Here is a 23990-nt window from a genome sequence, read left to right as displayed (position 1 = left end):
TGTGCATGGGCATTTATGGAGAGAAAAAAGTGGTGCAGTAGAAAAGAAAATACCTGACTATGTAGTCTTATTTCTAAAAAAGTGAAAAAATATAAAATTCTAAATATGTCATTCTTTCATCCACTTGAATCAACATTATGTTTCATCCACATTATGTTTATTCAGCAACCATTCAACAACCAACTCCTATTTGTTTACATATCTTCTTTAATTCTGGCTTAGCACAAATAAAAGGGCACGTCAGATCGACAGCCATAGTTTAATAACCATGTCTGATTGGCAAATAACATCATTAAAAAACTTTGGATAATTCAAAGAAGAAAAAACAACAGACAACAATTAACACAAACCATCCATGAATTGACTTTTTAAAATGTTTTCCATCATTTATTTTTATTTAATTTTCAATGAAAGTAAGAAGTAGCTTCCGAGGAAGACTGTATTGCTACGGCTGAGTTGGACAAAACTTCTACCGTCATGTTTTTCTTCTAGTTATAACTCCACAAAAAGAAAAAAAAAATGCAGCAGCAGCAGCAGCAGCAGCATCAAAATGTCACCTGTCGGTAAACAAGAAACTCTTAATTTCTGCACTGGGACCACATTACATCATGAACGTTGGGAATCTATACATAAGGACTGGACCATTGCTTGCACTCTGAAGTCACCAAGCAAGTACAAGAGTATCTCATATCATAAAACACTCTGTCACCAAACAAGCGCAGGAGTATTTCATAGTATGAGATGACTAGCATTGAGGAAGACATAAAAAATATGAAATTTGATTACACTGTGACAATTTCGCACGGCAAAAAAAATAAAAGATGCTGTGGCTTGCTGCACAATGGATGTCATTATTTCCATGACGATATTGTTAAATTCATGCAATCAATTTCTACAAAAACACAACACACAAACAGTCTATTACAAAATACCCCTCACTCATTGTTCTCCCCCTAAATACATACATCCATAATTTATTCTTTTTTTTTTTCAATCAAGACAAATGTTGGTTGTTTTTCCCACACCATTTAAACTTTTTCAATCTTGGAGGGTTTTCTCAAAAGGTAAATCCCATCAAAGGAAATGAGGAGAAAGGAACCTTTTATTACCATGTCTGTCAGTAATAAGTCCCTCTCTCTATCTCTGAGATAATCATCAAGCAAATGCAGGCTGCATCCCCACACAAGGAGCAATTACTCATAGGACCTCTTGATTATGTCAGACTTTGTAATAAAACAACTACAACATATATAATACAAAGAGTACACAATTTAATTTGTTTTAGCCCTACTGTAGATTATTTCCAGAAACCACGAAAACAAATCCTTCTCTGGAATGTTCTACAAGAAACTGTGCAATAGCAAAATTTCACCATACAGCAGTCTTTACAACTTTTATGCAAGCACACCACTTTCATTTAGATTTTTTTTTTTTAAAGAAAATGGCTGTTTATAGTTCCATGCAATTTTTAAAAATGCCCTTAAACATCTTTTTTTTTTTTTTTGTAAACACAATAAACATAATTATAATTGCCATAGATCATCAGATTGTGTCTACAAAAATCAGGAAAAAAAACAATACTGTAGCTCTGTTTTTGATTAACACGTAATGGACGTGGGAATTAATAAGTAAGATTTGAATTTATTATATTGGTTTTAAACTGAAATCTGCACCAGTCTCCAAGTACCAGCTGGCATCATTATTATTATTATTATTTTTTTAAAACACCAGGACGAAAAGTGTTGACTGGCAGATAATTAATTTAGCCTTGAATGCCATTCTAATCAGGCTGCTTTGAGTGAATTCTAAGTGCCCACATTAAAACTGACATGACGACTGTTCCACATTTTGTTAATCGGTAATCTTCCAACACAATACTCCTGCAATTATTGTGGTTAAACCGCACCTACTGATGCTATGTTATACATTAGAAGTATCGGAATTACCCGCCATTTTAAAAAGCGATGGCCGTCATTAAATAAATAACGAAGACAGGCAGTTTGGCGGTTGACAGAGTGGCTGAATAATCATTTTATCGCATTAGCTTTGGGTCTGTTATGACTCCAGCTCCTATTCAAAGGCTCCGGTTTCCGGATTCTTCCGGTTTCACTCATTCCCATCGATCTTTAGGGCAACGGTCACGGCGGAATGACGAGAAGCATCCTGTGATTTTTTCCGTTCATATCTCAGGAGTACTGCTGAGTTAAGTTTTTTTTTTTTTTTTTTTTTTTACAGCGGCTATGATGTCCGATTTAGAGAGATTTCTTCCAGGAATGTAAAATGGGTGCCTGTTCACTGTCACTGTTAAACCAAGCCTGGGTTCACACTGCAGAACAACAAACAATCCGACTGAAGTGAAGAATCACCGGAAACAAAACAAAAAAACTGCCGTTACATGGGCAATATACCTGGACTGGCCACCGTAGTCATTGGTGCTGTTGCTGTTTACTTTCTGACACCATTTTCATTCAGAAACACAAGGCATGATATTTTTATTATGTGTAAAAAATAAATACCCAGCTGATTCAGCGAACCAAAGTATCAAAAAAATAATCTAACATCAATTTATACAAACAAATAGCAAAAATATATTTCAGAGAATTCAAGATTCAAATAAATAACAATAAACCAGAAAGATTAAATTAAGACTTGGTGTCCCACATTCGTGAAACTTCCATTTTCCCCACACAATAAACTTACATAAAAGTACATCATAGTGCTATTGTTTACATTTAATTACAGTAAACGGCACAATATGATTCAAATTTTTCTTCTTCAAGAAACATTTTAGTCCAACATTTTTTAAAGTGCTGCATTTCCACCAGCCTCAGAAATAAAAGTCAAACTTTCTCTCCACACAGATACCACTGAATGCCTGGACTCCTCCTTTCGCCTTTTTTTTTGCAGAAAAACTTTGAAGGTATTGCTTTAAGAAATAACTTCTGGATTGCCCTTTCATCAGGAATGGTGCAACACATTATCTTGATGCTTTTTCCTTCAATCATTGGTTACGTGTTTTGGTCTGTCTCATATGCCTGACACGCCCAGAACTGACCGACTCCCTCCCTCAGACCGAGTCATCATTGGGAACGCTTTGGGAATGCTTTAGGGAATCATGAAAGTCAAGCCAGACACTCCAGAATTCCCTGCAAATCACAGCACTGGAAACCAGCAGTTAATATTTAGTGAAAAAACAAGAGCGTTGGCAATCACAAATTAATTAACCTGTGTTTGCTTTTTTTTCCCCCCCAAAGAGAAATGCTGTAATCTTCTTTTTACCCCATTTGGAAAATAACTTTAGTCAATTGTGATTGTTGGTTAGCATGTGTTCACGTGTGTGAGCCAGTGCGCATCACTGTTTATTTGTGTGTGTGTGTTGTGTGCAAGTGAGAGTGTGTGCGTGTGTGCATGTGGGGGGGGGGGGGTGGCTGAGGAGGACAGCCGCTACCCCTAGACACAGATCTCGATCGGCGTGGTGACCAGGATGCGGCCACCACTGCCGTTGTCGCGGGAAACTCGCTCGTAGCCGCTTGTCGACACCGGGGCGAAGTGGGAGGGCACGCCGTCCATGACGACGACGCCAGCCTGCGTGGCGCCACAGACGGGCGAGAGGGTCTGCTGCCTCAGGCGATCGACCAGCACGTCCTCCTCGCAGGAGGAGGAGGAGGACGAGGACGAGGAGGAGGAGGAGGAGGAAGAGGCGGGGCTGAGATCGGCGGAGCAGGCGGCGGCGGCCGCGGCGGCGGTGCCGTCGCCGTCCAGCATCCAGCCGTGGCCCAGGTGCGCGAACACCTCCTTGACGGCGCAGCGGCGCAGGGGGTCCAGGGACAGGAGCTTCCGGAACATGCGCAGGGCCTCGTCCGAAAAGCGCCGCCACTGGGAGGGCACCGCCCCCGACCCCGCCCCCGCCCCCGCACCCCCCGCCCGCCGCCGCTGCCAGCGGACGAACTCCTCGTAGAAGCCGTCGGACGGCAGGGCCTTCTCCCAGGGGAAGTTGCCGGTCAGCATGCAGAAGAGGAGCACGCCGAAGGCCCAGACGTCCGTGCCGTAGTCCACGCCGAAGCCCTCGCGGCGCGCCGGGTCGCACAGCTCCGGCGCCGTGTACGGGATGGTCCCGCTCACCCGCTTCACGGGCGACCCCGCCCGCCGCGTCATCCCGAAGTCCGACAGCTTGACCTTGCGGCACTCGCGGTCGAACAGGAGCACGTTCTCGGGCTTGATGTCGCGGTGCACCAGCTTCTTGCAGTGCAGGTAGTCCAGCGCGATGGTCACCTGGTGGACACATCGCTTGGCCACCGTCTCCGGAAGTCCCACCTATCAGCAAGGAGAGAGAGAGAGAGAGAGAGAGAGATACAGAAGGAGAGAGAGAGAGAGAGAGAGAGAGAGAGAGAGAGAGAGAGAGAGAGAGAGAGAGAGAGAGAGAGAGAGAGAGAGAGAGAGAGAGAGAGAGAGTACAGAAGGAGAGAGAGAGAGAGAGAGAAGAGATGAGGAGAGAGAGAGAGAAGAGAGAGAGAGAGAAGAGAGAGAAGAGAGAGAGAGAGAGATACAGAGAGAGAGAGAAGAGAGAGAGAGAGAGAGACAGAGAGAGAGAGAGAGAGAGAGAGAGAGACGTGCTATATTATATGATGTACTGCGCACATCCATTAAAAAACTAACCCTACGCAGGCTCTACAAGAACATCAAAGCCTGGGAAGCTATTAAGAATTCACAAAGCAGCCCGCAAGCATCCACTGACCACAGATAATCTCCTTCCTGAAGAGACGCTACTGAAGCTAAAAGCCTTTGAATTTGCTGCCTCGTTAAGAATATTCATGAAGAGGAGTTCCTGAAGATCGCAAAACATCTGAAACCACTTATTACAAACCAGAGCCTTAGACACGGAAGAGCAGAGGACAGAGGGAATATAGAACTGTGAGTCTTTTGTTTAACATTCATTGCGCAGACTTAATGGTTTGTATATCCAAGCGCTCGTTTTAATTCTTAATTACTCGTTTTGTTCGTTTGCTAAAGCTTCATATACCTGGTGTAAAGGCGCTAGATAAAAATGTCCTGTAATGAAATGAATTAAAACACACAAAAAAAAAAACTCAAATGAAAAGCAACTAAGAACAAAAGGTACATTAAAAAAATGTGAGTGTTCCACGTTTGCGGGGGAAAGTGCAGAGCATAGCGTCCCAGTGCTTGGGCAGAAAGGCAGTCTGTGCTAACAGGTGAGAAGAGGACAAGGCCCCTTTTCGAGTCGGATCTGTTTACCTGCGGGGGAATGATGTCGAAGAGGTCCCCGGCCGGGGCGTACTCCTGTGCGAAGATGTAGTACTCGTCGGTCTCGAAGGCGATACCGTACATGTTGATGATGAACGGGCAGGGAGACAGGTACAGGGAGATGCTGTACTCCCGCAGGAAGCTCCTGAGCTTGGTGGTCTTCTTTCGGAGGAACTTCAGCGCCATTTTAGTGCCTGAAGAAAAACGAGACATAACATTACATTACATTACAGGCATTTGGCAGACGCTCTTATCCAGAGCGACGTACAACAAAGTGTATGACCATAACCAGGAACAAGTATGACGAAACCCTAGAGAGAAGACCGTCCAAGTGCGGGAACAGCACAGTTCAACTTGGACCCTGATGGTTAAACTGATTAACATTACACAAAGAGACGCAACAAGCAATCTATGGAAAAATACAGTAGTCGTTAAGTCGTTAAGTCGTTAAGAGTCGTAGAGACGCACGAAGAACAGTAAAGCAATGCCCTTTCACGAGCGCACATGTTATCTAGAATGCAGGGAAGCGTGGAATTATGTTTCTGATTCTATAAAGTAATGTTCTGAAACTCAAGTACGCGAAAGAGAGTAAGTTTTCAGCCTCCTCTGACTGTGTCCTCATTTACTACAAAGGACAGTAAATCACAGCATGCACTGAAGCATATGTTGTATAAGCAAGCCATTCCCACACATCCTTGCTCTTTGACAATACCTACTGTAAAATTGACAGATAAAATTGACAGACAAAAGGAGAAAAGCATGCACAAATGGTAACAATCAACAAGGATTCCTTTTTCTTGATATACTTGAGATGAGAAATATTACTAGAAATAATGTTGGCTCATTCTGAAATACATCAGCGAATTTCATAAATGTATTAAACATAAACATTAGGCCACGTTGATCTGAAAACACAATCCAAGTCCATGCAAAGTTTCACTATCGGCGACCTACACAGTGGACCCACCTCTGATTTTATGGACCACCAGGTCCACCTTGCCGTAGGTCCCCTTGCCCAGCTCCTGGATGACATCGTAGTACTTGTTGATCTCCAGCTTCTCCAGGTTCTGAGCGGCTATGAGCTGAAGCTCCTCCAGGATGTCAACAGAGGGGCGGGACGCCACGGGGGAGGAGGAGCTCATTCTGCCTGGTGGGCGGGGCTAAGGGGCGAGGGGGCGGAGGAGGGGGCGATCAACCGGTGACCCGTGCTGGAGAGAAGAACAGAGGAAGAAGGGCAGAGGCTCCTGTGAGGCATCGCACTGAAGTCAGGCTTTAGATCAGGGTGGGCACTCTGGACCTGGTGGGCAGGGTTTGTGTGCAGGGTTTGTGTTAACCTGGCTAAATGAGCTAACTGGCTGTACACACCAACACTGGCCCACTGGTAGAATAGATCGCAGTAAAACAGTTTCCCAGCTTCGTATAGGGACACAAGAACAGTCTTCAGCCGTCATCCGAGCGCTTATCAAGAGATGCAGCTGAAATGTCAGGTGGTGTAAATGTTAGGGATGATTAATGAATTAAGGCCATAAGTTAGGCATGAAAACCAGAAACAGACACGGGCCTCATTGCCCACCACTGCTTTAGATGGAGAGGCAGTGCTTCCAGATTTTTCGAAAACAGCTTTTTTAACATATTTATGGCTCCGTTAAAAAAATCCTGAGAAAAAAAACGCATCCTATTTAGTTAATGTTTTGTACATCCGCATTTCTGATCGTTCCTTAGTAAACCAAATACATTTCAAGCACCGCTGTTAAAATACAAATGCAAGACATTTAAATTTTTTTTTTCTGAGAACATGCCATGCTCAAACCGTTAATGGTAAGCGTTGCTTCTGCATTTCCTGTCGCTGCTGTTCAAAAAGACCAAAATGTAACTGGATTTTGTCACTAATGAGGCAGCAGGGTTACACTTAGCACGGGAGCCAGTCATAATGGGAATGTTCTTATTTTCATGCCCTTTTTCAAAATCTATTACAGTACTAATAGAAAACCGCATTCCAAAAAACAAAAAATCAGAACATTCTGTACAAGGTCTACACAACCATACAGTTTTGACGGTCTTGAAAGAAGAAGCTAAGAAAACAGCATTGCATTCATTTGAATTTGATACCATTTAAACACCTTTTGGATTACAGGCAGGTTTTTTTTGACATGTAGAATGAAATGTGCTTTTCTACAGGATAATCATATTCACATTCTGACTCATATTCATATTCTAACATAGAGCACGTAGGCTGCAAATATAAAGGCTGGCGTTCTGGGTGTGCTTGTTTGAAATGGGGTGTAACACATCTATGTTCCAGTGCTGTGTACGTTATACCCCATAAGTGCTTACCAATCTACCATGCACCCCTGTCCCACGTTTGTAAGATCAGTTCACTCATTGGTATGGCATGCCCTGCTGCAGCTTTCTCGACAAATGAAATTACACATAACGTTTCCCTCTCCCTTGCAATTAAGGGGAAAAAAATTAAGCTTCAACAAATTCTTGCGCCTTGCACCCACCGTAGCTTCAGTGTTACTTTGTCACATGCGCATTTACACACATTCTGTCTAACCCTCTCCATGGACGTTGTTCGTTGTTACGTCCCAAATCCAAAGGAAATTTCCCCCGACATACTATGAACAAACACATTTTGACAAGACACATAAAAACAAAAAACCCAAAACTATAATGTACAAACAGTTGTAGGTGCTGGACAAACCAGGTCAGGCCAAAGCAGGGTCTACAGAAGACAACTAGCCCTAGTCCGCTACAAATAGTCATCTTTCAATAGTCACAATAGAGCACATATGTGCACCCCACAATGGAGCATGCATCTGTGCATCCACATATATGCACCCCACAACAGAGCACATATTTGTGCATGCACATATATGCACCCCACAACAGAGCACATATCTGTGCATGCACATATATGCACCCCGCAATAGAGCACATATTTGTGCATGCACATATATGCAACCCACAGTACAGCATGTATCTGTGCATGCACATATGTGCACCCAGAGCAGTAGCTGCACTACCAGTTTCACTGTCAGACTTTGTGTACATAACCAGGAAACAGAGCCGTTGGGCTGAAGGTCTGATAGAATATGAGGCTCATCTGCCAGGCTTTCAGCTTCAATTCCTTTAAAAAAAATTTTTAAAAACACTGAGCTGGATTTGTGTTTTGGCAAAGACAGGGGCACTAAGGGCCTTTCTCTCTCCTCTGCTGTGCTCTACCCTTTCTCCTAAATGATCAGTCATCATAGCCTTTTCATGTGTGCTTCATGCACCCCCCCCCCCCCCCCCCATTCTTTTCTCCCAGACAAGAATGGGTTTAATCTAAAATCTTAACAAAGGGATATTCCCTTCAACAACAAAAAAAAAAGAAAGAAAGAAAGAAAGAAGAAAAGAAATGTGTTTCCCGTTGTTTGTTTTAACAGGACCACTTATCACGTGCACGCTCTGACTGCGGGCTTCCGTCTGTCAGGCTTCATTCAGGTCACGTTTGAGACGAGAGTCGGGAGCACTGCGCACGTTTGAGAGATGCGCCGTCGCACAACTCCCTGGACAGAGATGAATGCTGTACACAGCCAGCTGACTGACAAGATAACAGCCAGACGGAAGGAGGATGAGAGCCGTGGTGAGGTGGGGAGGGTTGGAGTGGTGGAGTGGGGGGGTTCTGCTTGTTCATGTCCGCAGCGGTACCTTTCAGGGCCGGGCCTCAGCACGAACGTACAGAGAGAGACACCAACCGTACAGGCACTGTTCTGACTGTATAGCCTACGGGCAATAACACCTAGCAAAACAGACGGCTGTGTTTTAGAAGTGGACGTTTCAAATGTGTGTGCGGCCTTGCCTGAACAATGTGTGTGTCTGCCTGTCTGTACGGGTATTTGTGAGAATTAAACGAGTAGCCTATGTGAGTGTGATTATTGATTTGCGCTGTTTGTATGTTTATGTGTGCAAGAGGGAGAATGCACATTTGTTTAAAAAAAAAAATGTTATGGTAAACACGAATCTTAAAAATGAATCCGACATGCTATTGGCTAGCACAACACAATGTGCCAAGCTATGTACATGTGTGACATACATGGTCAACATTAACATGTTTTTTATTTTATTAGAAATGTGCGTCAATGCAACTGCCTGCGCACATATTTGAACACACTAACAAGCATTATTCTTCCTGACATAATGACATGAAGGCACACCTTTGCAAGAAATATACCCATTGTTCTCCACTCGTCCGCCACCCACATTGCAAATGCACAGCGAATCATTGGTATGCAACAGAACTGAGCGGACAGGTAAATATAAACACGAGCAATGAAGACCAAAACTGTCAGCAATAAACATTCGCCTTATAAGCCTTAGTAAAAAAATGTTTCCCCGGCTAACCAAAAAATAAGACATGGATTAACCAAACCGCATCCATCTCGTTTGTTGACAAACAACCGTAACGTACGATTCCCGATCCAATTAAAATAAAATAAAATCAGCATTCTGACCAAGGAACCGGAACAAACAGTGCGTATTGCATTGCGCGCAATCATTGCAAAGCCTAACAGAATCAAAACACGCAAACTTATCTCGGTTCATGAACGTTGATCAAGTGAAATCATTTTTAATGTGCACATTACTCACCTTTCGAATCACAGTACATACACGGATCTATTATGGCTTCTTCATTCAGGATGCAAAATGTAAATATTAAGTTGAATGCAAAAACGTTGTCATCCAGAGAGAATTCTTGTCTCCGGCGCTGTATTGCGCTGATCCTTTTATTGATACGGCAGGCGCAGTCGCACGCAGTTTCACCTCGCAAGGCAGCCTGTCTCTAGCTGTCGGCGCCACTGTCAGACCTCCGTACGTTACCCTTTTGTCTCCCAGTCTCTCCTGCACGCGAGAGGGGAAGAGGGAGGATGACAAAAAAATCCAGCCCACCGCAGTCAGTGTCCAATCGCGGCGCAGACCGGGGCCGTCGCGTGCCCAACCCGGCTAGGAGCGCTCCGCTGTCTCCGTACAGATTACGCCGGCCTCACTCACTCACTGCGCAATGAATGGATGCGCGTGCAGGGCGCAGGACTTGTGAATCGGCGTGTCATCAACGCAGCGTGCCGTGATGATTTTTTTACGAAGAATACTAATTTTCGCAGAAGCTAGTGCATATGAAATGCATAACACTTAGCCTTAAATGTTACGAAATCATACTGCGTCCCGGGGGATCAGATCCTTCCAGCACATGAGTCAGTGCTACCCTCAACACAAGCACGCTGTCACTGTGTTTAATGCCTGCCCCTACCCAACCCCCTCCCCTCCCTCCCTCCCTTAACCTTAAATGACATAATTTCTGCCTGTGTTCTAGACAAAATCCATACGCCCATCTATTTTACTCGTGATTATAATCAAGAGATACATTACCCTGTAATGTGGTTCGAGACAATCACTGTATAATCTTTGACACAGTTGTCATTAATATCCAATCATCTCGCTCAAATTCTGTTACAGGTCTGCGCATTTCACACAGCCTATACTTCCGGACTGCAGAGTTCGATAAACATTGAAACAAATCTAGTGTACAAGTTGTTTACAGATGACAGCGATTATTTAGAATGTCTAAACTGCGTCATTAGTCACTTATTACACGGACTGGTATACGTGGCGTTAGATGCGAGCACACTAAAGCAGCAGCTCGCGTTGAAGACGCGTTGTAGCATCCCAAGGAACAGGTAGCCTACATCCTTGTCGTTCATACTAGTTCCCTTAATTGCAGCGATTTCTATTGCGGTGCAGCTGTTTTAACCCCGTATGCACATTCATTGCTGCAAAGGAAAATAACGAATCTTTAAGTTGAGATCTTTTTCGTTTCTATTGCGCATGCATGTCCGTCGCACTTTGCAATATGCTACTCGCGGGAATGCTGCAGTAGACTGTTTATATTCCCAGCATGTTATACGCTGGCGCATCAATGCGATCTTTAGTTTTCCGCTTGAACGAATACGGGACAGAACTTTCAAGAGCGGATGATACAAACTGTAAGAACAAGGCTAGCAAGGTAAAACATGTTCCTATAGGGCAACGCACACACCCTCAGTGACCACGTCATGATGGTCATTAAAAATGTAAATGTGCTCGACGTGGCATTTCATTTCATGATTACGGAGGTTCGCCAGAAAACCTATGAATCGCACTGCGTCTCGCAATAAAATTCATCCCCATCCTTGCAATCGGTTCCGCCTGTATACAGACGCAATTCCTGCGTCATTGGGCTACTTTGGTATTCTGTTGGCATCATGCTTCGAGACAGAGCCTAGCCGTGATTATTCTTTCAGTGCAATATGGGCACCGCCGGGTCATTTAAAATGACGCAAAGTCCCCAAGATGAACGACTTATCTGCGCGAAACTTCTGTTATCGAACCATCGGAAAGATACCAAATGCACCCGAAATCCTTTGCTGTCAAGGGCCCCTAAATGATCGCTCTTTGACTGAATACTTTTTTTTCTAACACCAACTGCAGACTTTAAACTCTTCTTGATATAACGCAACAAAATGTCTACATCGTAATGTCGTCATATTATGCATTACGCCATGTTAGCTATAAAGTGCAAAATAATCTGTACAGGTCTTATCAAAAGATAGCACACTTTACTCTGATGTCACGCAGTCAGTTCTCTTTCAAAATATATTCTCACATTCATTTTTATTTTAAAGTAATGAAAATCTAATTTAAAGCAATAGCATTTCACAAGAATGTCAAGTACCAGACGGTCCTACATCCCTCGTTCAACTTACCTTGTTTGTGTTGCAGTTTTCCAGAGGACTGGCTTAGTGGACACTTGGAAAAAGGGTGTATTTTTCCTTTTTATTGACCTTTATTAAACCAGGCCAGTTCCACTGAGATTAAGAGAGAGACCTGGTCAAAAGGGGCAGCAGTACATACAGTTTGAGACACAACTCGCATGCAGCAGCGCAGAGCTAGTCTATAAACAAACGCATAACCATTCAAGACTAGGACTGATTGTACTGTAACAAAATGTGGTGCAATGTTTTGACTGGGACTTGCACCAGCAGTCTAGACGTTAAAAATACCAAGAAAGAAAACGGAAGGATGTGCATAACCGATAGAATCAGTAAGCAAATTCCAGGAAAGAAATGTTGTACTTTTTATTAACACAAATTTACAGGCTTTGAAAATCAGAAGGAAAAAAATAATAATGATAAAATCAATCCAATTTGCAAAATTGTACGTCAGTTTGCCTCAACACTAAAGGAAACAAAACAATCAAAATAAGTGATATTTTCAAGTGAGGAAACCAATTGATGTTTCCGGACATTGATGTTTCTGGTACAAATGCTGTGAGAGAACTGATATTTCGCTATAAAAAGTCAACGCACAACCTGATGTCAAAAAACCTAACGAGCCACATGTACAAAAGCTTTTTTTTTTTTTGTTTTTGTTTTTTTTTTCTGATATGGAGATCAAAAATAAAATGCCAAAAGTGACACTCCATGTGCTTCCAGGCTGTGTGCTGTGTGGGGGACTACAGAACGGAAGTAAGCAATGTGGGGAACACCAAGTCCTGAAAGTGGGGGGGGGAGGGGTGGGGTGGTGGGCAACAGATACCGTTTTTAACACAGGTTTTTTTTTCTCTTTTTCTGTGCATCTATAAGCCACTACAGCTGTAGTTCACCTTGTTTAAAGCAGCAGGCTCAGGACAGGAAGTCTTCAGATCCTCTTCCTCCCCGCATCCCATCAGCCCCTGGCATGCACAGACAGTCAGAGGGTGAGCCCATTAGTGAAGCCCATTCGCCACTGGTTTCCATAGCAACAAGTTATGCAACCCTCTCTCTAAGCCGCAGGCTTCCATTAGAACTCCTGCCCCACTGACATCTCCCTCTAATTACCGAATAGCGTTCACCGTGACATTAATTAACCAACAACAGGTTCTTTTTGTTCATTTGTGTTTAAAAAAAAAATCTGGATCTATTTTTTGAACAGTTTCAGATGTTTCGTGAGCTCGTTTTGCTGGATTTCAGCACCTGTGTCAGAGACATCAAGCCCATCCCTCACTCTGAAACGGGGGACAAAATGCAGCCCGTGTGTGATTCTGAGCGAGAGCATATTCACCAGTTAGGTAAGGCACGCCCAATTCATCTCCAAATACTAGAGTGCAGTACCTCTAGTATAGGGCAGCACCTGCAGTACCTCTAGTATAATGCAGTACCTCTAGTATAGGGTAGCACCTGCAGTACCACATGCCCAGGGCAAGGATCCATTTCACAGGTTAATGTGTAATGGGTCACTTCAGACAGTTCATTTAGAAATCCCTGCTAAAGTAAATTAGGTGACCATAAAAAGTACTAAATGTAAATGCAACTGCTGGCACTGCAAATCACTGTGAAACGCTACTCCTGGGAGTTGTAGTTCCATATTAGAAGTAAAATACAGAGATTAAGCTGAGTGTCAAATTCCTTACAAAACAGGAGGCCTGCAGTGTCTGTTCAACCAACAGAGCTATCCATCTGTATCTGTATTCACATAAACCTGAAAGTGGGCGTAGCTTCAACTGGAAATTCTGTAAACAATAAAAAAAAACGACAGTTTTCCAGCCTAATGACAACGGCAGCTTTGTTGGGTGAACAGATAGATGCTAGACACCCCTGCTACAAAAAGTATTTACTTGTCAATCAATAGATTATATCTGAAGATCTGAAGATATACATATATTTTTTTTAAAAAGGTTTCTTGTTTCATGTTTGTTTCTTGTTGAAAATGAATGGCTTTGATACACTGTCCTGGAAGCATGTTGATTTAAGTTCCCACTTTTCTAGAATATTATGGTCATTACGTTATATGCATTCTTTCCATGTAAAACCAGTGCTACAGATCAGGACCTCCAGAGGCCAAAAATATATATGTACATTTTTCCATTAACCTCGAGAGGTGAGGACCTTCTCAGGGCAACAGTGGTGTCAGGAAGAAGAAAAAACAAACAAAATCAAATAAATAAAAAAGCCTGCTGCATGCTCAGAGACTTCAGCACATTATTTTAGCTCAAACATGGAGGCATCGGGCCGTCTCTGGGCCCACGCCCTTGTCGCAGTGCCCCGATCGTCACATGACACACATCACACTGGAACAGCCGACACAACGCGAGAGCATTCAAAAACCCGGGCGCGCGTGGAGGAAGGAGAGTACCTGGAGCGAATACCTGCACGGGTTCGAAAGTTTCCTTGCATTTTATTTTGGCTTTTGATGAGGTCGCTCGCTCGCAACGGCACTGCTGTATAAGGTACGGAGGTGGACCGAGATAACTCGTTAGCCCTACGGCTCCCTCCCACCGTCCCAGTGCTAAACTGCACTGGAGCGCACAGCAGCAGGACACAAAGCCCGCCGGCGTCCGTACCATCGGAAACGGGCACGTCGCCGACAAGCTGCACACGAAAACAAATATCCTTTTCTAAATGCTTTAGAGTCCTGTTGGGGTTGGTTAAAAAAAAAAAGCTTAAATAAAAATTTTAAAAAAAGAACCAAAATATAAAAAAACAGGAATATTCAAAAATGTTGGCCAGTAAATATTATAGCAAAAATAATTTCCCCACACATAATCCAATACTGTAACATGATACACAAAATCACAGCTGTGCACAACATGAAATGCTTTAGTCTGCCTTAGTGTGCAGGCTGAACACAGTGGCAAGCGTTTAACTCCACGTCGGGAGAATAAACGTTTGCGTGCGCATGGCGCGTGTTTACACTGTCCCTAACTCACTGCAATGTGCATAAAAAAATTGACTGAAACAGGATAAGGTACCTCCAAGCGTGTTTGTAGGGCTATGGGTGGCCTCCCTTCTGGCACGAAGTCACTGAACATTCATTTCATGGGTCTAGCTCCACATCTTTGGTGTACATTTATGCTGCACTTTAAAAAACGAGGGGGAAGGGGGGGGGTCTAATGGGGAGAGGGAGGGGAGAGGTGGGGGGGGGGGGAGCAGGGGAGAGGTTGGGGTTCAGGGAGGGGCGGGAAGGGGGGGGGGGAGGGGGGTGTACCCGGAGAGGGAGCACATGGGCGGGGGAACCTGCACTTACCTGGGTCTGATCTGAGGTCCTATCAGATCAGTTTTAATTGGACTGAGTGTCACCTTCAGAATGCATGTCTTCAGCCGCTCCGTTCAGCTCGGCCCCGGGGGACCCGGGGGACCCGGGGGCCCCGCAGGGCCCCACCTCCATCGGCTCCGAGTCGGCCGCGCCGGCGGCCCTTCCCTCCCCGCCGGACTCCTCTTTCGGCGTCTTACCGCTCTTCTTTTCGTCCGCTTCTTTGCGGTCTGCGGAAGGAAAAGGGGGCGTCCCCAATGTTACAGGGGCCAGGGGTTCACCGTTACATCACATCACAGTCGTTTAAGCAGACGCTCTCATCCAGAGCAACTTGCGCGACTTTTACACAGTATTTACATCGCAACCGTTTACACAGCTGGATGTACACTGAGGCGATGCAGATTAAGCACCTTGCTCAAGGGCACAACGGCAGCGTCCTACCGGGGAATCAAACCTGTGACCCTCACAAGACCGGTTCCTTACACATTATACTACACCGCTGCCCGAAGCATTGCTACCTCTGGCAGAAGGAGGCTTCCCTCCCTCCTTCGGTAGCCGAATTTCACTCACGCCCTCGCTGTTACACGTTTGCTATTTAACGGCTAACACTACATTCACGCGTCGTTTCCCACTGCGCTGCACTGCACCACCACAGCAGACCACATCACATCGCTTCCTGTAGGCCCCGCCCACAACACCCTGGAGTCACCTAGGGGACTTCTGCGACCACTGGTGTCAGTTGAAACGGGTTGGTATGCGTAACCCAGGCGACCGGGTGAAAATATTTGGACTCGGGCGGAAGTGACATCAGAGGTCACGTGTCTCAGGGCAGCTGTACCAGTGCAAACGATGCAGACTTTACACACCGCAGTCTGGATGAGAGCGACAGACGCAGGCGTGACACAGGAGGCCAGGCCAGGGGAAGCTTCTAGGGGGCAGGATGGGGACTAAAGGAGAAATAAGACTAATTATCCGGTTAAGATTGTCCTTCCTCACCTCTGTCCCCGGACTTCCTGTCGCGCTCCGTGGACTTCCTGTCGCGCTCCACGGACTTCCTGTCGCGCTCGCGGTCCCGTTCCCGGCTGCGGCTCCGGTGCTTGTGGCTGCGGCCGTCCGAGCCGCGGGACGGGCGTCGCTCTCGGCTGCGGGAGCGCTGCTTCCTCTCCGAGCGGTCGCGGCTGCGCCTCCTCTCCCTGTCCCTGCTCCTGAAACGGGCCCCGCCCCAGCCCCGGCAGCGTTAGGACCCCGCGCCTGTGCTCCACACGCGGCCCGACACCGCCACGTTCCCCCACACAAGCGGCCAGACGAGGACGAATACTGAACGATCCCAGCGTCCGCCCCCGCAGTGAGTAATCACAGCCGCCTGGACCATGACTCACCCGTAATAAAACACTCTTATCTACAGCCTTCTCCCTCTGCTGCCCTACAGCCGTGCAGCACACCTGGCTGCAGGGGGAGCGCAGACTGGAGCCTGAGCACAGCACACCATCAGAACTGCTTCAGTAAATTCCCATCCATATTAATTAATATTATGGGTTAAAAAAAAAGTTCATGTGGAAAGATGCAAGATGTTCTAGAAAAATGAGTCTGCCAAGAAAATTTGCTTTTGCAAGCACTCCATAACCAATGAACACTAATGTTACTTGTGCATGATGACACCAAAACCAACGAACACTAGTGTTACTGGTGTTTGATGGCACCAGAACCAATAAACACTAGCGTTACTTGTGCATGACGACACCAGAACCAATGAGCACTAGTGTTACTTGTGTGTAATGACACCAAAACCAACGAGCACTGGTGTTACTTGTGTGTGATGACACCAGAACCAATGAACACTAGTGTTACTTGTGCGTGATGACACAAACCAGAACAATGTCTGCATGATGACAAACCAAGAACATGTCGCGGATGACACGACCATGACAGTGTTATGTTTCTGACACCAAACATGACATGGGTTATGGAGATGAGGGGCGGGCCTCGGCGGTGCGCTACCTGCTGCGTTTCCTCTCCCTCTCCCGCTCTTTGCTCCGGGCCCACTTGCGCTCTCGGGAGCGGGACCGCCGGCGGTCCGACGGCCGGCTGGAGTGGCGGCTCCGCGAGTGGCTGCGCCGCCCGTGCCGCTCGCGCTCCCGTTCGCGGTCGCGTCCCCGCTCCCGGTCCCGCTCCCTCTCCCGCTCGCGATCCCGCTCTTTTTCCTTCTCCCGCGCCCGCTCTCTCTCCCGCTCCTTCTCTCTCTCCTTCTCCTTCTTCTCTTCCTCCTCTTTGCGCTTCCTCTCCCTCTCCTCCCTCTCGCGCTCGCGGTCCTCCTTCTCCTTCCTCCCCTTCTCCTCTCGCTCCGTTTCGGCTGGCCGCCGCTGCAGTTTCTCCTGGGGGGTGGGGTGGGGGGAGGGGGGGTGGGGGGGTCAAATTCGGCAAACTCGTCAGGCGGCCATTCCAGAACAACATGCAGGCCACCCCACACAAGCCCCAAATATCCACTGCCATTTTAGTCTGGTACCGGGCACCTCCCAAGTAGGGGTGGGTACCGTTTACATTTTACCGACACCGTTGCCAAACCCATACTTGACGCAGCGGGGTGTGTTGAGACTGGAGGCGGGGGGGGACTCACTTTCAGCTCCTCGACCGTGGACTTGATTTTGGCGTAGCCCATGTGCTGCTTGCCCATCAGGTGGTCGTCCACGCGGGACTGGGCGTCGCCCACGATCAGGAAGGCCCCGCACACCTCGCACACCTCCATCTGCTTCTCCTGAGAAGCGAAGCTTTCAATGGCCTGAAGGAACACACACCGGGAGCACCAACCAGAGTGCTTTAATCCCACCCGTCTGGAACCCCGCCCAGGCCAGACGCACCAACCAGAGTGCTTTAATCCCACCCGTCTGGAACCCCGCCCAGGCCAGACGCACCAACCAGAGTGCTTTAATCCCACCCGTCTGGAACCCCGCCCAGGCCAGACGCACCAACCAGAGTGCTTTAATCCCACCCGTCTGGAACCCCGCCCAGGCCAGAGGCACCAACCAGAGTGCTTTAATCCCACCCGTCTGGAACCCCGCCCAGGCCAGACGCACCAACCAGAGTGCTTTAATCCCACCCGTCTGGAACCCCGCCCAGGCCAGACGCACCAACCAGAGTGCTTTAATCCCACCCGTCTCGAACCCCGCCCAGGCCAGAGGCACCAACCAGAGTGCTTTAATCCAACCCGTCTCGAACCCTGCCCAGGCCAGAGGCACCAACCAGAGTGCTTTAATCCCACCCGTCTGGAACCCCGCCCAGGCCAGACGCACCAACCAGAGTGCTTTAATCCCACCCGTCTGGAACCCCGCCCAGGCCAGAGGCACCAACCAGAGTGCTTTAATCCCACCCGTCTCGAACCCCGCCCAGGCCAGAGGCACCAACCAGAGTGCTTTAATCCCACCCATCTCAAACCCCGCCCAGGGCCAGAGGCACCAACCAGAGTGCTTAATCCCACCCGTCTCGAACCCCGCCCGGGCCAGAGGCACCAACCAGAGTGCTTTAATCCCACCCGTCTCAAACCCCGCCCAGGCCAGAGGCACCAACCAGAGTGCTTTAATCCCACCCGTCTCGAACCCCGCCCAGGCCAGACGCACCAACCAGAGTGCTTTAATCCCACCCGTCTGGAACCCCGCCCAGGCCAGAGGCACCAACCAGAGTGCTTTAATCCCACCCGTCTCAAACCCCGCCCAGGCCAGACGCACCAACCAGAGTGCTTTAATCCCACCCGTCTGAAACCCCGCCCAGGCCAGACGCACCAACCAGAGTGCTTTAATCCCACCCGTCTGGAACCCCGCCCAGGCCAGACGCACCAACCAGAGTGCTTTAATCCCACCCGTCTGGAACCCCGCCCAGGCCAGAGGCACCAACCAGAGTGCTTTAATCCCACCCGTCTCAAACCCCGCACCAGGCCAGAGGCACCAACCAGAGTGCTTTAATCCCACCCGTCTCGAACCCCGCCCAGGCCAGACGCACCAACCAGAGTGCTTTAATCCCACCCGTCTGGAACCCCGCCCAGGCCAGACGCACCAACCAGAGTGCTTTAATCCCACCCGTCTGGAACCCCGCCCAGGCCAGACGCACCAACCAGAGTGCTTTAATCCCACCCGTCTCGAACCCCGCCCAGGCCAGAGGCACCAACCAGAGTGCTTTAATCCCACCCGTCTCGAACCCCGCCCAGCCAGAGGCACCAACCAGAGTGCTTTAATCCCACCCGTCTGAACCCCGCCCAGGCCAGAGCACCAACCAGAGTGCTTTAATCCCACCCGTCTGAACCCCGCCCAGGCCAGAGGCACAACCAGAGTGCTTAATCCCACCCGTCTCGAACCCGCCCAGGCCAGAGGCACCAACCAGAGTGCTTTAATCCCACCCGTCTGGAAACCCCGCCCAGGCCAGAGCGCACCAACCAGAGTGCTTTAATCCCACCCGTCTGGAACCCCGCCCAGGCCAGACGCACCAACCAGAGTGCTTTAATCCCACCCGTCTCGAACCCCGCCCAGGCCAGAGGCACCAACCAGAGTGCTTTAATCCCACCCGTCTGGAACCCCGCACCAGGCCAGAGGCACCAACCAGAGTGCTTTAATCCCACCCGTCTCAAACCCCGTACCAGGGCAGAGGCACCAACCAGAGTGCTGTAATCCCACCCGTCTCAAACCCCGCCCAAGGCAGAGGCGCACACAGCTGAGACACTCGCTGTAACCACCCCCCACTGATGGTGAAGTATACACTGTGGCCCTGAGTCCCCTGAACCAAGACATTATTTTGCCCCGAGGGACATTTTCCAGTGTTGTACAAGGCCCCGTACACCATGAGGTGTGACACTACACTGAGAACCAGTGCTTTAGTTGAATATGATATCCACAAAACCCTTTCATGTCAAAAAAAAAAAAAAAATTCCCTGGGGTGAAGCTAGGCAGCAAACACAGGGACAATCTTCCCAGGTGGTTGGAGCTAAGAAGCACAAAGAGCTACATAGGGGGCGGGGCTGAGCAGCACTGAGGAGGAGGAGGAGGAGGAGGAGGACGAGGAGTTACTCACAGAGGGGGTGGAGCCGAGCAGTGGTGGGGAGGAGGAGCTACTCACAGAGGGGGTGGAGCTGAGCAGCTCCCTGTCGTCCTTCAGCTGCTCCACCAGCTTCATCATGCCCTGGGCCTCCTCCACCCGACCCTCTGAGCCTAGCTCCTCAATCTGTGAACAACGCACACACACGCACCAGCACACTTACATCAGGCCTAAGACGAGTTTGAAAGAAAAGGGAACTTAAGAAATGCGTTTGGTTTGCAAAAACGGGGCTTTTCTAAACCAGAAAAAGCTAACTTGAGCCTGTGCCCAGTATGGACAACTGAACGCTAACCCTGAGGTTCATTTTCAAATGACTTAATCCAGAAAAACATTACCTTTCAGCTCAGATAACAATTAGAAGTACATGGCTCTCACTTCAAACACACTTTCATTTTCATTTTCAATACCTATTTAAATGCACCGCAAGGACACATTTTTTTAAACAATACTCAAATATTCTTTATGGAAAACAAGCAGCATTGCACTGTGGATTACCATACCTGTTGCACAAGATCCTCGATCTTTTCAGTCAAGACTTGGGCTTTTTCTTCATTCTTAGCCGACGGCCCCAAACCCTGAGAGAAATTTCAGACCATATTAAAGTATGCAGTGTCCGGCATCTAAATTAAAACCAACTCCAAACAAAACAGCCAAAAACGGGAAACAAAAAACCCTGTGAAAGGGTTTGACGGGACGGACAAAGCATTGATCATCGACCTCACAGGACCACCTCGCAATCACTGTGCTTGCTCGGTGTGCTTGCTCATACAGAAGACTAAGAAGAAGCTTAACGTTCAACAGGGAGAAGTTAAACAAAAAAAATGAGCATCTTGTGTTTCTGAGAAATTAACTTGGGTCTTTAGGTGCCTTGAAAAGGCAGAAACAGAAAAGCCCAACAACATAAGTCACATAAAAATAACTCCCGAGTCTCGTCTTGTGAGGAGATTCTCAGAGCTATGGACAGCCGCCCTGCACCCCTGCTGAAATCTGTGCTACACAGGCATACAGTAATACCCAGCGGCACGCTGGCACGGCACTCACCCCAGCCGCCTGCTGCGTCTCCGACAGCGCCAGGCGGGCGTGGCCCCTGCGGATCCGCCTCTCCACCTCGGCCAGGAGCGACTGCAGGTAGCGCAGGAATTCCCTCTCATAGCCGTCCTTCATGAAGCGAGAGCTCTTCTCATACCTGCGCAGAGAAATCCCGCGGGTTCACGCGCACGTTAGCATAACTGCCGCTAACTAACGACGGCACCGCGGGAAAGGAGCTCATGCTTGAGAAACGAACCGAATGGCGTACTTACATTTTCTTCAGATTCTCATCGTGGATTTTTTCACATGGACCTAGACGGGGGAAGGGGTAAAATCACAAAACCTTTAGCATGCAAACCGGTTCATGGAAAACAGAGTCAACTGAGTTGCGCAACATGCTGAAAGGTGTTTCTATGACAAAATCACCATTAGCCATCTGTACATGAACTCCATTGTTAAAATTCACTTACCCAAGTCAGATCGTGTATTTGTAAATAGTTCTGCGGGACAAAATCCACAAAGGTAGTATTTGCAAACCTGTATTTGAAAAGGGAAAAAAGTGATTATCAAATAGTCTTTAAATCTGCAAAACCTATACAATGTGGACGGAATGCACATGGCAGGTACTGTTTCAGTGTGTTGACGGTGGATATTAGCAAGATGGGCCTGAGAGAAATGCATTTTCAGAACCACGTTAACAGAAGTGGAAAAGCAATTTCACAATAATACAATTCTCAGCTCGCAATCAAACTCCATTGAAATCCCTTCGTGCAGAGCTTACTACTACCGACAGCACATAGGCCGTCCTGCAGAGAAATTGGACAGTAAAATAACTTCAACTCGTACTACGTCATTATGTGGCGCGGGGTAACGTGTGGTTAGCAACGTTAGCTTAAACTGCCTTCTTTTTACACAATTAAAAATTTTAACACTGAATGACAGCTCTAACAATCAAGCAGCAAAGTTATCCACCTAAAAGTGTTATTCCAACCTGGTCCAATTTCTCCACCTTAGCAAAACGACAAAAATTCGACACTGAGTAACGTTAATATTAGACTAGCAACTTAAAGCGGGGGACACGGCCATGGGACAGTGAACACCAACAACTTACCTAGATATGCAGTCCTGGCTAGATAGCTTCGCTAAATGTTAATTTGCGACACTAGCGAGCTAAATTACCTGGCCAGTCAAATGAAAAGAAAAGCCAATTTCACGAAGTGCCGCTCACTAAGCTAACTAGACTAGATTAGGTGGCTAATACCCAATTCAAGACGGCAACGAGTCTACACGGCAAACATTATTCCGCTTGCGACCCATTTCTCACCCACGCTTGCAAGATCGTAGAAAATATATTAATCTAATGCTTCAATCCATCTGGTAACACAGTGATGGAAGCCAATTGGATATCCTGAAAGATTTATCAAAGAATAATATCTCAACTTTTTTACTAAATAACACTGACTTTTTCACTGTACTAGCGTGCTAACGTTAGCTAGCTATTATTAACTGTTAGAATGGTGAAGAAACTTACCGTCTCGTGGTCCCAGCGGACGTCACATCGTTTCTCATCGGGAGCTAAGTTTCTGTCCCTGCCCATTAATTCATCGAGTAACTGGGCGGCGGACAACATTTTATCTGAAGTCTGGCAGTTCGACACTAATTTGTTTTTATTTTAAATCATTGATTACACCAGAGGCGATTCACAAACCTGAGTGCTGCAGCTAACAAAATGGCACCTCACAACTAAAGGCACACCACTCTACCCAGAATGCATTGTACCCGGATAAAGATTTGCCTGGAAAACTTTTCTCTTAACTGGAGTGAGTTTCTTTGTTGCCGCCGCCCGTTTGCGAGGAGGACCGCGCTTTTGCTAACGGTTAAGAGGTAGGCTACAAGCCAACAGAAGTAACGCAGGCGATTAATATAATGCCTGAATTATGAAATGTACATTGCCAGGGATCCTTTAAAAACTGCATTAATTGAAAAGGATGCATGTTCAAATGGCTTTTTTGTTGTTCACGTCAAACAAATTAATGTCAAAAATACTATGTTTAAGTAGGCCATTCGTGCCGTCATGAAACAAAATGGGACATATTACCTGACCTTTGGATCTAATGGATATGGAATTTACCCAGATCAATCAACGCAAAACATTCTAGTGTATATACAAAAACAAATTAAATATATTACTAAATCACATTTTTTTAAAGTTTAAATCTTTCCAAAATGTTTAGCAGTTCATATAAATTAGTTGAGCATTATGGTGCAGCATAAAGCAAAAGCATCATATGTAACACCCACTTTAAAATGGTGTAATAGCTACACTTTCACCAGGTCTAAGAAAAAATAAAAAAAATTTTTTTTAAACCTGAAGATTTATTTTTCATTATGTGAAAGATGCTTATTAAAGAACTGTCCTGGCTTCCTCTTCAGAGTATGTCTCAAATCCTGTCATATCTGAGGACAAGCTAAACATCATGGTACAACCATAGACCGTATAAAAATGGTACAACATATAGCAAAACCATCATATGCAA

At 46.8% G+C, this 23990-nt stretch overlaps 2 protein-coding genes across 8 annotated transcripts; both read right to left on the bottom strand.

Moving 5' to 3' along the window:
- Positions 1–360: 360 nt before the first annotated feature.
- LOC135242867 (serine/threonine-protein kinase SBK1-like) lies at positions 361–13075 on the bottom strand. 4 transcript variants are annotated; one of them, XM_064314138.1, is made up of 6 exons: positions 12944–13075; positions 12045–12165; positions 9895–10146; positions 6230–6470; positions 5254–5456; positions 361–4314 (listed from the first exon to the last, which is right to left on the bottom strand). In XM_064314138.1, exons 4-6 carry the CDS (start codon positions 6402–6404, stop codon positions 3451–3453), a joined length of 1242 nt encoding a protein of 413 aa, XP_064170208.1. In that variant the 5' UTR covers positions 6405–6470; positions 9895–10146; positions 12045–12165; positions 12944–13075; the 3' UTR covers positions 361–3450. The 4 variants fall into 4 exon arrangements, with proteins under 4 accessions (XP_064170208.1, XP_064170209.1, XP_064170210.1 ...); XM_064314139.1 differs by lacking the exon at positions 9895–10146; XM_064314140.1 differs by lacking the exons at positions 9895–10146; positions 12045–12165 and having other exon boundaries at positions 12944–13042.
- LOC135242866 (luc7-like protein 3) lies at positions 12392–23227 on the bottom strand. 4 transcript variants are annotated; one of them, XM_064314135.1, is made up of 11 exons: positions 22985–23227; positions 21924–21990; positions 21726–21765; positions 21466–21610; positions 20925–20999; positions 20401–20550; positions 17963–18100; positions 17347–17720; positions 16345–16553; positions 15343–15578; positions 12392–13012 (listed from the first exon to the last, which is right to left on the bottom strand). In XM_064314135.1, the coding sequence occupies exons 1-10, from the start codon at positions 23081–23083 to the stop codon at positions 15376–15378; spliced, it is 1500 nt and encodes a 499-aa protein (XP_064170205.1). In that variant the 5' UTR covers positions 23084–23227; the 3' UTR covers positions 12392–13012; positions 15343–15375. The 4 variants fall into 4 exon arrangements, with proteins under 4 accessions (XP_064170205.1, XP_064170207.1, XP_064170204.1 ...); XM_064314137.1 differs by having other exon boundaries at positions 20446–20550; XM_064314134.1 differs by having other exon boundaries at positions 17963–18124; positions 22985–23226.
- Positions 23228–23990: the final 763 nt, after the last annotated feature.

The sequence above is a fragment of the Anguilla rostrata genome, chromosome 17 (assembly GCF_018555375.3).
Source record: "Anguilla rostrata isolate EN2019 chromosome 17, ASM1855537v3, whole genome shotgun sequence".
NCBI lineage: Eukaryota > Metazoa > Chordata > Actinopteri > Anguilliformes > Anguillidae > Anguilla > Anguilla rostrata.
This window is presented reverse-complemented; position numbering and strand designations above follow the sequence as displayed.